The 13,819-nt window shown below is 33.0% G+C and overlaps 2 protein-coding genes across 2 annotated transcripts; one reads left to right on the forward strand and one right to left on the reverse strand.

Annotated features, from left to right (window-relative positions):
• Positions 1-1,476: 1,476 nt before the first annotated feature.
• Positions 1,477-3,534, reverse strand: LOC114392800 (protein CHLORORESPIRATORY REDUCTION 6, chloroplastic-like). The gene is made up of 4 exons (XM_028354023.1): positions 3,270-3,534; positions 2,404-2,535; positions 2,088-2,296; positions 1,477-1,993 (listed from the first exon to the last, which is right to left on the reverse strand). Exons 1-4 carry the CDS (start codon positions 3,460-3,462, stop codon positions 1,787-1,789), a joined length of 741 nt encoding a protein of 246 aa, XP_028209824.1. The 5' UTR covers positions 3,463-3,534; the 3' UTR covers positions 1,477-1,786.
• Positions 3,535-10,655: 7,121 nt separating this feature from the next.
• On the forward strand, positions 10,656-12,498 carry LOC114392983. Its single transcript, XM_028354243.1, has 4 exons — positions 10,656-10,780; positions 10,913-11,158; positions 11,324-11,464; positions 11,962-12,498. The coding sequence occupies exons 1-4, from the start codon at positions 10,772-10,774 to the stop codon at positions 12,310-12,312; spliced, it is 747 nt and encodes a 248-aa protein (XP_028210044.1). The 5' UTR covers positions 10,656-10,771; the 3' UTR covers positions 12,313-12,498.
• Positions 12,499-13,819: the final 1,321 nt, after the last annotated feature.

The following is a 13,819-nucleotide window of genomic DNA, read 5'->3' on the forward strand; positions in this document are numbered from 1 at the left end:
CTTTTTGCAGTTCATCCCTTTCTATGTATACATAGCACGTACGTGTTAAATATGACAATTGCATGGCATGAGGAGGTAGGACAAATGCCTTTTTTCTGAATACTAGTTTTTCCTTTCGTCAAAAGCCTCAAATTGTGATTTGAATTTTATTATTTTGTAGAAATTTCCTCGAGAAATATATTGGCTCTGACTTGAAGAAGGAAGACAAAGCAAAAAGATCCAAACAAGGGAGGGGGGCCGGGGGATTGAGTTTCCAGAAGAGAGAGAAATGAGATTGACATACTTAAAAATAATAATGTTATTAATCTAATTTTTTACTATATAATTTTTATTTTATTCTTTACATAATAAACAGTAGAGCATATAAAGGTTTTTTACTTTATATGGGGAGGCCCAATCAGGAAACTTATTCAAATGTTGTCACCATATTTAGGTATATTTTGGATTTTCCACCTTTATTGGGAGACACCTTATTTATGTATTCATATATCTATGTTCTGAGGTACTAAACTAAACTGACTTTTAATCAACAAGACAATGCCATTTCTATTGGCCAAGAGATTGGGGCTGAATATTTCTAAATTTTTTACTCTTAATCCACCACATTCTTTAGATTGGCAGATTTTTTACCACCGAACCCAAGCAATTTTATTAGAATCATTTGCTCCACTCCATAGAAAAAGAGCATTGAATGCCTCTAAGCGTCTTAAGTAAAATGGCAAACAAAACAGGACTGATTTAGTAATAAAAGATATATAATCAATGTTACAACAAAGAAAATTGGAGTCAACTATATAAAATGGTCATCCACGTTAGCCCCCTATTACTCTTATAAAATTAGACATTTAAACCTGACATCAATTCGAAGCATTTGAATGCAAGTGTGTGCAACTTTTAATGTCCGAACATTATGAAAAATTAGACTCCCATATTAAGAGCGTTTCATGCAGGTATTGTGATAATGGGATTAGGGAAGAAAATGGATAGGGTCTAGACTCTAGATAGGTGTTATAGTACCGTTCCCATATCTACAGTTAAGAAAAACACTCGTACTGGTCCATATCTGTGGTCGCAACAAAAAATGGATTTCTCTATATGTTGATCTTCAATTTATGACCTTTGGTCCAATAAGTGCAATAACCCGTTTCGTTGTAGACCTCCATTGCAGAAACCCTGCACTGTTTTTCTCTGAGTATGTCAGTAAAACCTATATCACTATACTTAAAAAAAAGAAGCTTATTATTGATCACGGCTTCGCAGGAGAAAATTGAAGTAAGAAATTTCATAGGTTTCTGCTACAAAGGCTTCATAGTATTAGAATAGAATGACTTCAGTCCATTGCATCCACAGTGGAATACGTAGCATCTAAATGGTTAATTATCTGTACATATTTCTTCACTTTGTTTACACTTCAATTCCAAATTTATATTCGTACGTAAATTGATTAGTTGTACATTTGGAGACTAGAAACATGAATCCCGAAAAGAGTGCATCTACATTTGATGTGATTACTGAATAATGAATATGAAGCTCTTGGCAAGCATTAGCAATAAGCAAACCCTTAGCTTGATGTTTCTTTCGTAGTGTTACAAAAAATTATATTATTAGCTCCATTTTTTATTTTTTAGTCTTTATGACTCATGCTATTCCAATCTCACTGCTCCTTTGCATGTCTAGTTACTCTTAAAATGCTGATACACTTCACAATATGTTGGATCAAAAGAAACAAGAAAAAAAATATTCTCATTCTTAGGGTACTGATCCAGAGTACTCTTTAGGTGTCTGTTTACGAAAGATCAAGTGGATGCTTATCAATAAAGTCATATAGTTCATCTCCAATTGTAAATCCAAGCATTCTGGCCATATCATTTGCCTTCAATTTTGGCTTGGGAACGTTGTGATGCTTCAACCAGGAATACACAATGAAAACTTTCTTCATAACAAACAGTTCCAATGCCTCAGGATTGAAGACAACTCCCATTTTAATATTCATCTGCAACATAACATATAAATACTGAGTTAGCATCAAGCCATGCTCCCTCTCTCTTTTTTCATGGACACACCCAAAATGCACTTCTTAACATCACCTGATGTGGAACCAACATTGCAGCATACCGAGCCAGTTCTCCAGCTCTCCAATCCAACAAAACTGGCAACCATGGATAAGTAGCATCAAGTCTCACAAACCATACCCTAATATCAGGATACTCTGATAATTCTCGAGGATCACGGGGATCTTCTCTAGTATAGTTGATGGTGAAGCCGATTGTGCGGTCAAGAAATTCTTTTGGTTTTACTGCAACATTAAATATTCCACCAGGCAGCATCCAAGTAAACTATGAAGGTTAGTATGCCATAAGCGGCTAGCTAAACAATTTTCAAGTTTGATATTAACTTGCTTACCAGATAAAGGGGATTTCATGCCTGTTGCAGCTTGAAAAGGAGACAAGTCAAGCCGACTAATAACGTCATTGTCAATGACAACTTCAAATCGGCCTTCAGTTGGGGGCAGAGGAGGTGCAGCTTTAGTTTCATCTGTTAACCAAAGTCTGTTCAAGTATAGTATGATAAATTCCATTACTACAATATAGTAGTAGCACAATTTCTGCTAGTTATTACTAGGACTAAGGTAAGGAATAAGATTTACAGATTTGGTTCCTCCCAAGTCAGTGAGAAATTACGTAGAGTAAGAAATAAGTGTATCAATTGTTGATTTTAAATGGATTTATGATGAACTTCAATTCAAATTCACAGTAGTTCCATCCCACAAAAAAAATCTCACATTGCTTAGGAATTGAGGTCAATAGCTGTTTATAAACACTTCTCTCCCTTAACCTATTGAGATTTTTTTTTTTTCAAAGAACAACATCAGGAAGGCTCACAAAAGCTAAAATGGACAACATCTCAAATGTAGTTTAGTAAACTTAACAATGCAGTGATCTTGAGTTTAATTTATATTTACTATCAGCATACTTTATCGCTTTACATGCTTTTTCATGATTCTAAGATAGACATATAGAGCAGGACACTCGAAACTATACAACTATAAATATATCCTTAATTCATCCGAAGCTTAACTGAGAAATTCACTATTCTCTTAAATGGTCTATATTAACCATCATTATGATTCATGTATAACTGGAGTAACAAATGAGTGATGACCATCTCCTACATATATATAGGTTTCCTTGTTGAAATGAATGAGAAAATCATAATAAAATGGAAAAGAAAACGAGTGAATGATAGTATATATAGGTGTTAGGAATTACCATCATCGTCAAATAAAGAGAGGTCGAAGTTGCCTTGGGGGTTGTAGGAAACCGAGACTGCGACATTACCTCGCGGACGAGAATTTGGAAAGGGATGGGAAATTGGTTTGCAAGAAAGCCATGAAGATGAAGTGGTTGGTTTTGGCAAAGGAGAAAGTGGAAGCAATTTGATGGTGGTAGATGTAGTGCCCATTATTAGTTGCAGGCAGAACAAAGCAGAGCAGAAACGGTTAATACAGTTTCTATCCACAATACAATATCCTCACTCGGGCCTTACGTTTTCCCAATACATTCTATCCGCTTCTTCAAAATTGATTTTTGGTCCTTTCAAGAAAAATAAAAAAAGATAAAAAAATATATGAAATTAATTAAGTAGAATGAAAAGCAGAGATTATAAAATTAAAATTATAAAACATATATGTAACACTTTCAAAATAATTTTAAAATAATACAGGAGAAAAGATTAAATTTTTTTTTGGCATGCATAATGTAGCTCTTTTAACAAATTAATTCTAATTTAATATATAAGGATCATTAAGTTAATTCTAATTTTTTTCTTTTGAGAAATTAATGCAATTGAAACTTGTGTGATTTGATTTAATTCATGTAGTTCATGGATCAGTTCATTATGTGATGTTTTATTTATTATCTTGTTATGGTTTTGCATGGTTTTCAACTAAAATTTGATCCGCTCTTCACAGACAAAGCTATATGTATGCTTAAAGACTATCTGTGCTTCTATTCACGCACCTAATAATATTCCTGCCCAAATTCAGTGGTGCTGCTGTTGTAAAAGAAATTAAACATTATGGAGACTTCATATTGGTCTAATATCTTTTACTAAGATTTTCATCATAACTGAAAAAATAGTTGTTTTGCTAATCAAAATATTTACCGTTCGAATGTCATAACTAAAATATGACCAAGACTGACGATTTGTTCAGATGCTCTTGGTTGTTTGGTCGAGATAAAAAGAGCCAAAGTTTGGCTTCACATAATCTCCACGCGAGATTATAACAATTTTAAAAACACTAGCTTATGGAAGACTGTTTTCTTTTTTCTTCTTCTTTCACAAGTAATAATGCATTTAAAGATGACAAGGCAAAAAAAAAAAATCATTGTTTTTGTGAAGCAAGCTGGGTATGATCATTGTTGATTTTACTTCAACTGTAGTATTTTATTTTGATCCCAACCCAATTGAGTTAATTAATGACCATGTATATACACACATACATGATATGTGCAGACATATGTACGTGCGTGCACTTTTACTCTGTATTCACACTTACCAATAACCTGTTATAGACACAGATAAATATATTTGCTAGATTGCTTGTAGTCTCACCAAATATGCTGTTATTGGTACCAGGTCATGCGGCTATTGTGAAACATCCTAGACTTGGGACTCCATTTCTTTGTTTTGTGGATTTCACATCTGTTAGTGTCGCTCGCGTTCACCTTAACCATTTGAGTTGCATGTTCTTCCACATGTCTGTGTTACACCACTTAATTTACACGTTCATCGATTTATCTGTGTCAAGTCTAACAAGGACACTCCCTAATCCCTAACTATATTTGTGTCATGTTTGTGTTAGTTCTTGGAGAGACTAACTGATTATTTCCTAATTCTATACGAGATATCTGTTATAATTTTTATTGGTTTCTCTTAAATTCCACCAATGGTAATTGGTAAGGTCTTTTCAGTTGCAGAAGAATGAATGGACCTATAGCAATTTGACAGAGGAAGAGATTGAAGACCTTTGCATAATAAAGGACTGCTGAATGGGTCACATGTAATGGTTGTGTTTGTCATATATGGATGTCTAACTATACATCAGAATTCTGACAATTTTATAGAGAACATGATTGTTAATGGTGTACCAAAATGTTTAAGTAAAGACTTGGAAGTTTGAGTGTCGACTTTTATAGGAACTTATTTTTTATTTGTGTTGGATAATTTTAATTTATAAAAATAGAAGATGAGATGAGGTATAAAAGAACATGAAAATAATAAAGAATTCAATGAGATGAGAATGTTAGGACTTAACACGTCTTATTTGTCTAAGATGTATTATTTTATATTTTTCTTTATCAATTGGGTGAGTTTTCCCTACGCACATCAATTAGAATACTTGTTCTTGATGTCTCACGATAACAAACATGTTTTACCTATCTATCTCTCAAATATCTTTACAAAGATTTAATAGATAAAATGCATGAAGTTTTAATTCTAGATGTTTGTTTTGATGCATGAGCATAATGCAATCATTCTATGTCTAACAATGATTTTATTAAAATATCCTTTCCTTTTAGTTCTATTAGAAATTATAATTTGTCGAGCATCTAACCCTCAAAGATGATTTAAGGATAAATGATACATGAAATTGAAGTAAGAAAGAATAATAGGAAATAAAACACCTGTTTGCATTGATAGAAAGAATTTCTCAAGGGAGAGTTCTTAGGCTTTGAGTGTGTATTAGAGTGCTCTGAGACTCAATGTGTCTTCTTCTTGGCTTGACTTCCTTTTTATAGTTGTTGAAGTGAATTTGGGTATGCGTACTCGCGCTAAGCCTGCGCTGCTCGCTTAGCGCGGGTGTCTGTTTTTGCACTTAGCGCTGCTCTTCTCGTTTAGCGTCCGTGCGTGTTTTCGCGCTTAGGGTACCTTTTCCCACTTAGCGAGGGTGTTTGTATTCGCGTTGGGCGCGTATTGCGTGCTGAACGCGTTTTGAGCTGAGTCTTTTTATATTTTTGCTATTTTCTGCATTTTTTTAGCTTTTAATCCTTCATTTTCATATCTGTAAAGTCATGAATAAAAAAAACAACAACACTTAACAATTAAGCATAAATACATGCTAAATCATGATTTTTAAAGTTATTTTCTTTATCAAAAACAACTCTTATTTAGCATCTATCAATGATCCACTTTGTGTAAATGCCAAATTAGATATTTGAAAGTGTGGGTCATGTTAAGGATATGATGATAGCTCCGTAGAAATGAGGATCCTTTACATGCCTTTGGTAGTTTCGTGAAATCGGAAAGGTGATCACGTAACTCAACCGACATAATTTTAACATTGTTTCTTTTGGTGGTGCTGTCCCACATGAAATGCTTTGATCAAGTAACCAATCACATGTTGCTACATTGACCTTTATAAAAGTAAGAAACAATGCTATTGACACAATTATTGCAATCACAAATTCACACCATTTTACACCTGACCTGATTTTCCTTTTTTTTTTTTAGTTTTAAGTGGTCCTACTCAAATATTTTTCAATTAAAACTTGAATGAATATGCACATGTATGTGTACTCTAGTAGACTCCACCAAACAAAAATGTGCATATCAGTAGTGTTTATAGTTTTATACTTTTATGTAATGAGTTATAACATTATGATATAGTTCCTTTCATCAGTTGCAACAGGACAATGTAATTAAGATTAGTGGTTGTGCTAATGATGAAGACCATGAGATTTATGACAATAAAATGATACTAATCCCTCGTAAAATTGACTTACCTGAATGTTTTGTTTTGTGTCACAATGATTTAACTCTTAGAGGAAAGGGGAAGTGTTGATTCACAATCACTCACAACAGCTGTTATATGATGAAGGGGTGAGCTTATATGAGACTTTTCTGTCTTTTATTTATTTATTTTAGAATAAAAATTGAGATGAGTTGAGTTCCGTAAATTGATTAGAATCAAGACATGTGTCATGACTCAAAAAATGCTGACAAATGTACTTACTGATCATCCACAAACGAAATCCTCACATCGACGATGATATTTAAACTTTGATCCTTGTGGGATATGAGACCTACCCTTATCATCTGGATCAACCTTCGTTGGCTTATATGAGGCTAAACCAATATGATACATCCTCCGCTGATTGAAAACGGCTCTGCACGTGACATAGGCTTTAAAAATAAGGGGTGCCAAATAAAATAGGACATGTGGGGGTGATTATGGGATTAAACTAGGAGGGCAAAGTGAGGCTGAGGTAGAATTGCACTGGCCTCTGCAGATAGATCCCCTCGTGCGGCTCACCCGCTGACCCACACTTTGTCATTCTAATCTAACCTCATCATCTCTGGGCACTTCTGGATCTTTTGACCTTTGACTGCCGCACCATCCACACAAACTCTAGAACTTGTTGTATTCTATCATGAAAAAAGGGTCCTGTACACTGTTAAATTTTTGGTCCTTGGATCCCTTGCACGTGAGGTCCTTTGCTCATATGATACCATTCTGCTTTTCATGGCACGTGGGGGTGACAATTCTTTTCTTCCATCAATTTTTATTTTGGATGTTGCCCTTTTGTTCTGTTAACGTATTTGTCTATATTTTCCTTTGTAATTTGGTGTAAGATATTAATCATGTATAGATGCAGCATCCTCCTTCCCTTGGTTGGTGCTCATTTCTTGAAGTTATTAGTATTATGTACTAGTTACGAGGGTTATGTTCATTATGAAACATTTTATGCATCATGATTGTATTATAGTACTTAGCTATGCGTTGCCAAATTGCCTTAGAATAATGGCTAAAAGCTACCATAGGAGCTATATAGAGCTGAAATTTCAAGATAAGTTAAATCAGGAATCAACTTGTTTTACTAGTCTTCTTGGTGAAATTGTTTTTCCAAAAGCGACACCACGCACTGTCAGGTATCACGCCAAGGCTAAGGATCACGTGAAATGGGAATTAGGAAAACCGCATAGCAAGGGTAAAGGGTAAAAAGGAGAAAAAAGAGAGACTAATCACCTATTCGTTCAAACCCCAAGAATAACTCTTGGTTAGAGCCTAGAGGCACAATAAGCAAGGTCCTCAAAATTAGCACTAAATTAAGTCCATAAAATAATTTGTCGTTAATTTTGCTGGTTAGTGCTTAATGAGTTGTGCCTGTCTGTCAAACGTTCGTTAGAAAAATTCTCATAATTATTATAGTACTCAGAGATTGGTTTAGTGGAGTGGTTGATTGGTTAATGTTACCCATATTTGATTCCCCAAAAAACATGGGATTTCATTGTACATGTCTTGTTTCAGATTTTAGCTGGCTCAGTTTAGGCGTTGTTGCTGCCATCTCTGGAATGCCATATGCACAGCACATAGCACCAGGAACCAATTTTTGCACTGAGTGGCTGAATAATTCAGTTTGGAAAGTATATATCTTCATTGTCATTGTTTAGGTTAGTCAGAAAATGGAGGATGGGAAAGTTTGCACAATAACTATATTCAATTATTCATATTCTTTTGGTTTTGGTTTTGTCTTATTAAAACAGAAAACTAGCCATGATTTATATAGTTCCTACACATTTCTAAGTCACCACCAATAGAATTAGGACTTGAGAGAGCAGCAAAAGAAAACTGCTTAGCTGGGACAAAATGCTAATTCTCACTACCCCACTTCCACTATTCCATAGAATTCCATGGTGTCAAAACTGAAACAATCAAATTAGTCCCATAGATTAACTAAACCTTTCAATTGTTGTCACTAGCAGTAACATTCCTAGCTGGATTCAAGTGTTCATAAAACATGTCTTTTTAAGTACATGCCATAATCATGGCTAGTTACCTAGCTAGGAGCCTGCTCAGCATTGTTGCCAAATTAACTAGTTCTCTCTAACTTATGGTCAGAATTGAACTTAGTACTCAATACTTTAGTCTCCTTGAAACTGCCAGACTGTTTATGCATGTGTATTTACATTCCTTTTACGAAGAAATTGAAGCACTTGATAAGGCAATGTAATAGCAGAAATTTAAAACTCGAAGAAAACAATAAAAGATTACTTTTATGCAACACGGCAGTGACCACAAATGTTGTAGAAGTTTGTTTTTGCCACTTAATATTGTATAAATGATTATCTATATTATTTAAAAAGTTTTAATTATAATTTAAAAGTTGATATATGTAGATATATGAAACAAGGATAGTTTTCAATTGACAGTTTGAGGCAGTTACATTAAGATGTAAAAGATTACTCTAGTAGTTTTCTTTTGTCCTTTTAATAAAGTTTTATTTTCCATACATGTATGGACCTCAAGATAGAATTTAATCAAAACATGTGCTTAAGAATCAATTAAAATGTGAAAAATTAAGTGGATAAATTGATGATACAATTGTAATAACCTAATATGAATCTTGGGGTGAGGGGGCTATGCATAAATAAAACGCCTTGCCACAGTTTTTTTTTTGGGGGGGCATAAGATAAATGTGAGGTAAATCTTTATTATAAATTTCCATCACTCAAACAAGTATGCTCTTGATTTCTGGTACTATGTTTCATGCTATGTCTTGCTAACTTGGAAGATGATTGGTGTCTGTATGCTTTCGTTGCTTAGCTTTGAAGTCATACAGTAATCGGCATTATTAATTATGCAAAATGAGGAGAACAGAGATGTGCAGAAGTCCAACATAGCATAAAAAGGAAATTAAAGAAAAACTTAAAAATAGTGTTTGGAGAAAAGGTGACTCCAAATTCTGTTGTGCTTTCTCAACTAAACTGTCTGACCCTTTTCTTTCCCTTTTTATTCTGTTTAAACTCCTGCTGAGCAACTGGCCGACTTCTTAAAATATGATAATTAAAAATAAGCAAGAACTAACTCCATTTAATTACATTATTAATAAAACTAATTATATGTATATATATTATATGTCAATTAAATTTACCCGGATCTTAAGGATATGTTGGGCAGTTACTTTTTCAAACATTTGAGAACTTTTTGTCACTTCTTTTCAGCATGCATGTACATATTTATTTTATATATATATATATATATATATATATATATATATATATATATATATATATATAATTTGTAATTAGATGATAATATAAATTTTTTTTAATGACGGTAAGTGTATAATTTTTTTTTAATTCAAGAAATTAAGAAATTAAAATGTCCATAACAAAAAGGTTGCACGAAAGTGGCAATTTAAAAAAAAAATTAGACTGTAGGAGTTGAATTAGCAATGACACAGACATATGATTTGCACAAAAATAATGAAATTTAGCAGTGGATTTCAAAGTCCAAAATCAAGTGGCTATTAGCAACAGGTTGTTTCCAAGATATAGTGAATCAGAGAGAGGATTAAAAATTAGAAATGCAGCTAGTTCAAGGAGCGAGTCAGAGTAGTGTTTTGTTTAGCAATAGAGCTCATAAGCCAAGGAGATGAGCAGAGAATAGTTTAGAAGAGAATGGGAGACACGGAAACAGCGCCCACGTTCCCCTCATATCTTAACTTGTTTCTTTATGAATGCCTTTCGCTTTCTCTCTCTCTCTTTATTTCTCTGTCTCTCATATCATAAGACAAATTGTTTTCTACCTATTCATTATTCAAGGAATAAATATATCCCCTCACTCCTCTTGTGAACCTCCATAAGTACTACTCTTTTCTCCATGCTCTACTCTCTCTCTCTCTCTCTCTTTAGTTACTTATTCACTATACCTTGATCATAGCTCAAGGACAATTTTGAGAGGCTATCTTGCAAGTCTTTAATTTCCATGATCATGGTTAATTTGAATTCCCCTGATTCTCCTCTCTTTTGTGTTTGAATTCTTATTGATGATGATGCATGATGACCCTTTTCGTTGTAGTGATGATTTATTAATTGGCTTTGTTTCGGTGATGGTTAATTAATATAGGGATACCAAAAGCCTGCATGGTTGGAAGCTCTTTACACACAAAAGTTCTTCGTGGGGTGCTCTTACCATGAGAACGCTAAAAAGAATGAGAAGAATGTCTGCTGCTTAGATTGCTGCACCAGTATTTGTCCTCACTGCTTGCCATCTCATCGCTTCCACAGGCTTCTTCAGGTTCGCCGTTACGTTTATCATGATGTTGTTAGGTTGGAAGATCTTCAGAAACTCATAGATTGCTCCAACGTTCAGGTAAATATATAAACACACTCACATACATTAAGTTAAATAAAGTAATATTATGATGGCGGCGCTGATTAATAATTACCTACAATTCAACTCTTCTGCCACAAAAAATAAGTAAAATTCAACTTGGTATGGTTTGCTGATTGAAAAAGCTTTGAATTCTATTATTAGGCCTATACCATCAATAGTGCCAAGGTGGTGTTCATCAAGAAGAGACCTCAAAACCGGCAATTCAAAGGATCAGGAAACTACTGCACCTCCTGTGATAGAAGCCTCCAAGAGCCTTTTATCCATTGCTCCCTTGGATGCAAGGTACATAAATATATTCATAATTTTATACTAAACAAAAAAAATTCACTCGTGTGTTCCTGGATAGGTTAATTATTCTGTAGAGAGAATTATGGAATAAAACTGATATTTCTTCGGTGGAATATAGCATCAGAAAACTCTTTTAATTTGCTTATCAGTAATATATTTATTTATGTACATTGACTATAAGATGAGGAATGCTAGCATTCCTCTTATAAGTACACTAGTGAATTGAAATTGAACTTCCCTAAATTAATTACGTGGCTACATAATTTGATTCTTGAATTATATAGTTAAAGAGGAATAGCTATAATAAATAAAACCAATAAGAGTCTATTTTATTTTTTTATTCGCAAGAATTAAAAATAATGTCAAAAATTTATAATAACTCATATATCATGATGAACCAACTGAATTAGATTCCTGAGGATTTGTTTGATCGTTAAGGAGTACATAATTAGTTTGATTATCATTAATGGTCCATGTGTGTGTGTATGTAGGTGGATTTTGTTCTGAAACACTATAAGGACCTCTCTCCCTACTTGAGAACATGCAACTCCCTACAGCTAAGCCCTGACTTTTTGATCCCACAAGATATGGGGGATGAGGAAATGACTCGTTCTACCGTTGTGGATTGTGATGAACCAATGAGCTCATCTTCAGGTTCATCAGGGTCAGAGAATAACATGAGCATGAACATGGCTTGCACAGAGATCGTTAGGAAGAGGAGGAGTGGATGGAGCACTGTTTGTGCAAAATTCATGGCCAATAGCAATAAGGTTTCTGATGAAGACATGGCCATAAGCATGAGTAGAAGAAAAGGCATCCCTCATAGATCCCCTCTGTGTTAGCTACATTACTAATGAACAAGCACAAGCACCCCCAACAAAGGAAAAAAAAAAAAGAGGAAAATAATGGATTACCACTTACCAGTTTACTAGTACTTCAATTTTTATTTTTTTTAATTACTATGATATGATGATATTTTGACTGAGGTGAAATGTTCAAAGTTCTCTCTCTCTCTCTTTCTCTCGAAATTGAAGATTTTGTTTAATTAATCACTTGGTCCGGGGTTTTGTCTTAATGGCATCACGTGGTTCCCAATTCCAAGTTATGGTCTGTACATTTATATAAGATACTATTATGATCATAATAATTGTGGTTAAATCATAAGTCAAGAATCGTGTTTTTCGACTAGACAAAATGAATCTGAAAAAGGAGCAAAAATTGTAAAGGTATTCACTTGGATACATTAATTCCATGTGAATTTTTAAACCAACGGTCATGTTACAGTTAAAATATCAAATAGTTGTGGTTCGTGAACATCTAAAACAATTCGAAATTTTAGTCTGTATTTTTTTCATTGAAAATTTGCTGATACGACTAAGAAGTTTGACAAATATTTTTCTGATTCAAAACACATTGACAAAAAACTGTATTACAATGTTGAGATAAATGAACTTAAAGAAGTAACTTTTGGGCAATTATATTATTATATACATTACCTTTGTAGTTTTCTAAGATCCTATTAGTATTTTACTTTCTGTATTGAATATCACAAATATTTATTTTATATAGTTAAATTTATAATGATAAATATTTTTTTATATAAATTACATTGTAATTAAAATTTATATTAAATAAGTATCAGATAATATATAAATTATATTTTAGATTCATAACAAATAATTTAAATTATAATATAAGATTATTTTTAATGGTTGGCAATTTCTTTAAAATAATATTGAAAAATTAATTAGAAATAGAGATAAGGAAGGCTGGGTTGAATCCTGAAAGAGATAGACGCTTATGAATATCAGGCATATTGATGTAGATAAAAAAATGATAATTTGGGATAGATGGAAAAGTTTTATCATCAACTGTGAGAATAATGCATGCATACCTCTAGAGGAAATGAGAGAGAATATAAAAAATGACAATTTGAGAGACCGGTGAAAGTGAGAGTTTTCACTCTTGAAGTTGTATGTGAAACTGTGTATTCTAACTTATAATATAAGAATGGATTTAATTAAAAGCATTAAATTTATCAATAATTTATATAATTTTTCTAAGATTATCATTAAAATTATTGATATTTCATTTTTAATATGGTTTTAATCTAATTAATTACTATATAACTATTTAGAAGAATTTTTGTTGAAAGGATAAAAACAAACTCCCAGAAATATTCTTATAAATAAAAGGGCGAGAAGCAATAAAATAATTCTTTACTGCATTTAGAGAAAAAAAGTAGCAGCAATAGAATCATTTACTATTTATAGACAAGAAATAAGTCAATGTTGATTCTTTAAAGATGTTGAGTAATAATGATGTTCATACTATAATTTAATCATGTTT

Source organism: Glycine soja, chromosome 17 (assembly GCF_004193775.1).
Source record: "Glycine soja cultivar W05 chromosome 17, ASM419377v2, whole genome shotgun sequence".
Taxonomy (NCBI): Eukaryota; Viridiplantae; Streptophyta; class Magnoliopsida; order Fabales; family Fabaceae; genus Glycine; species Glycine soja.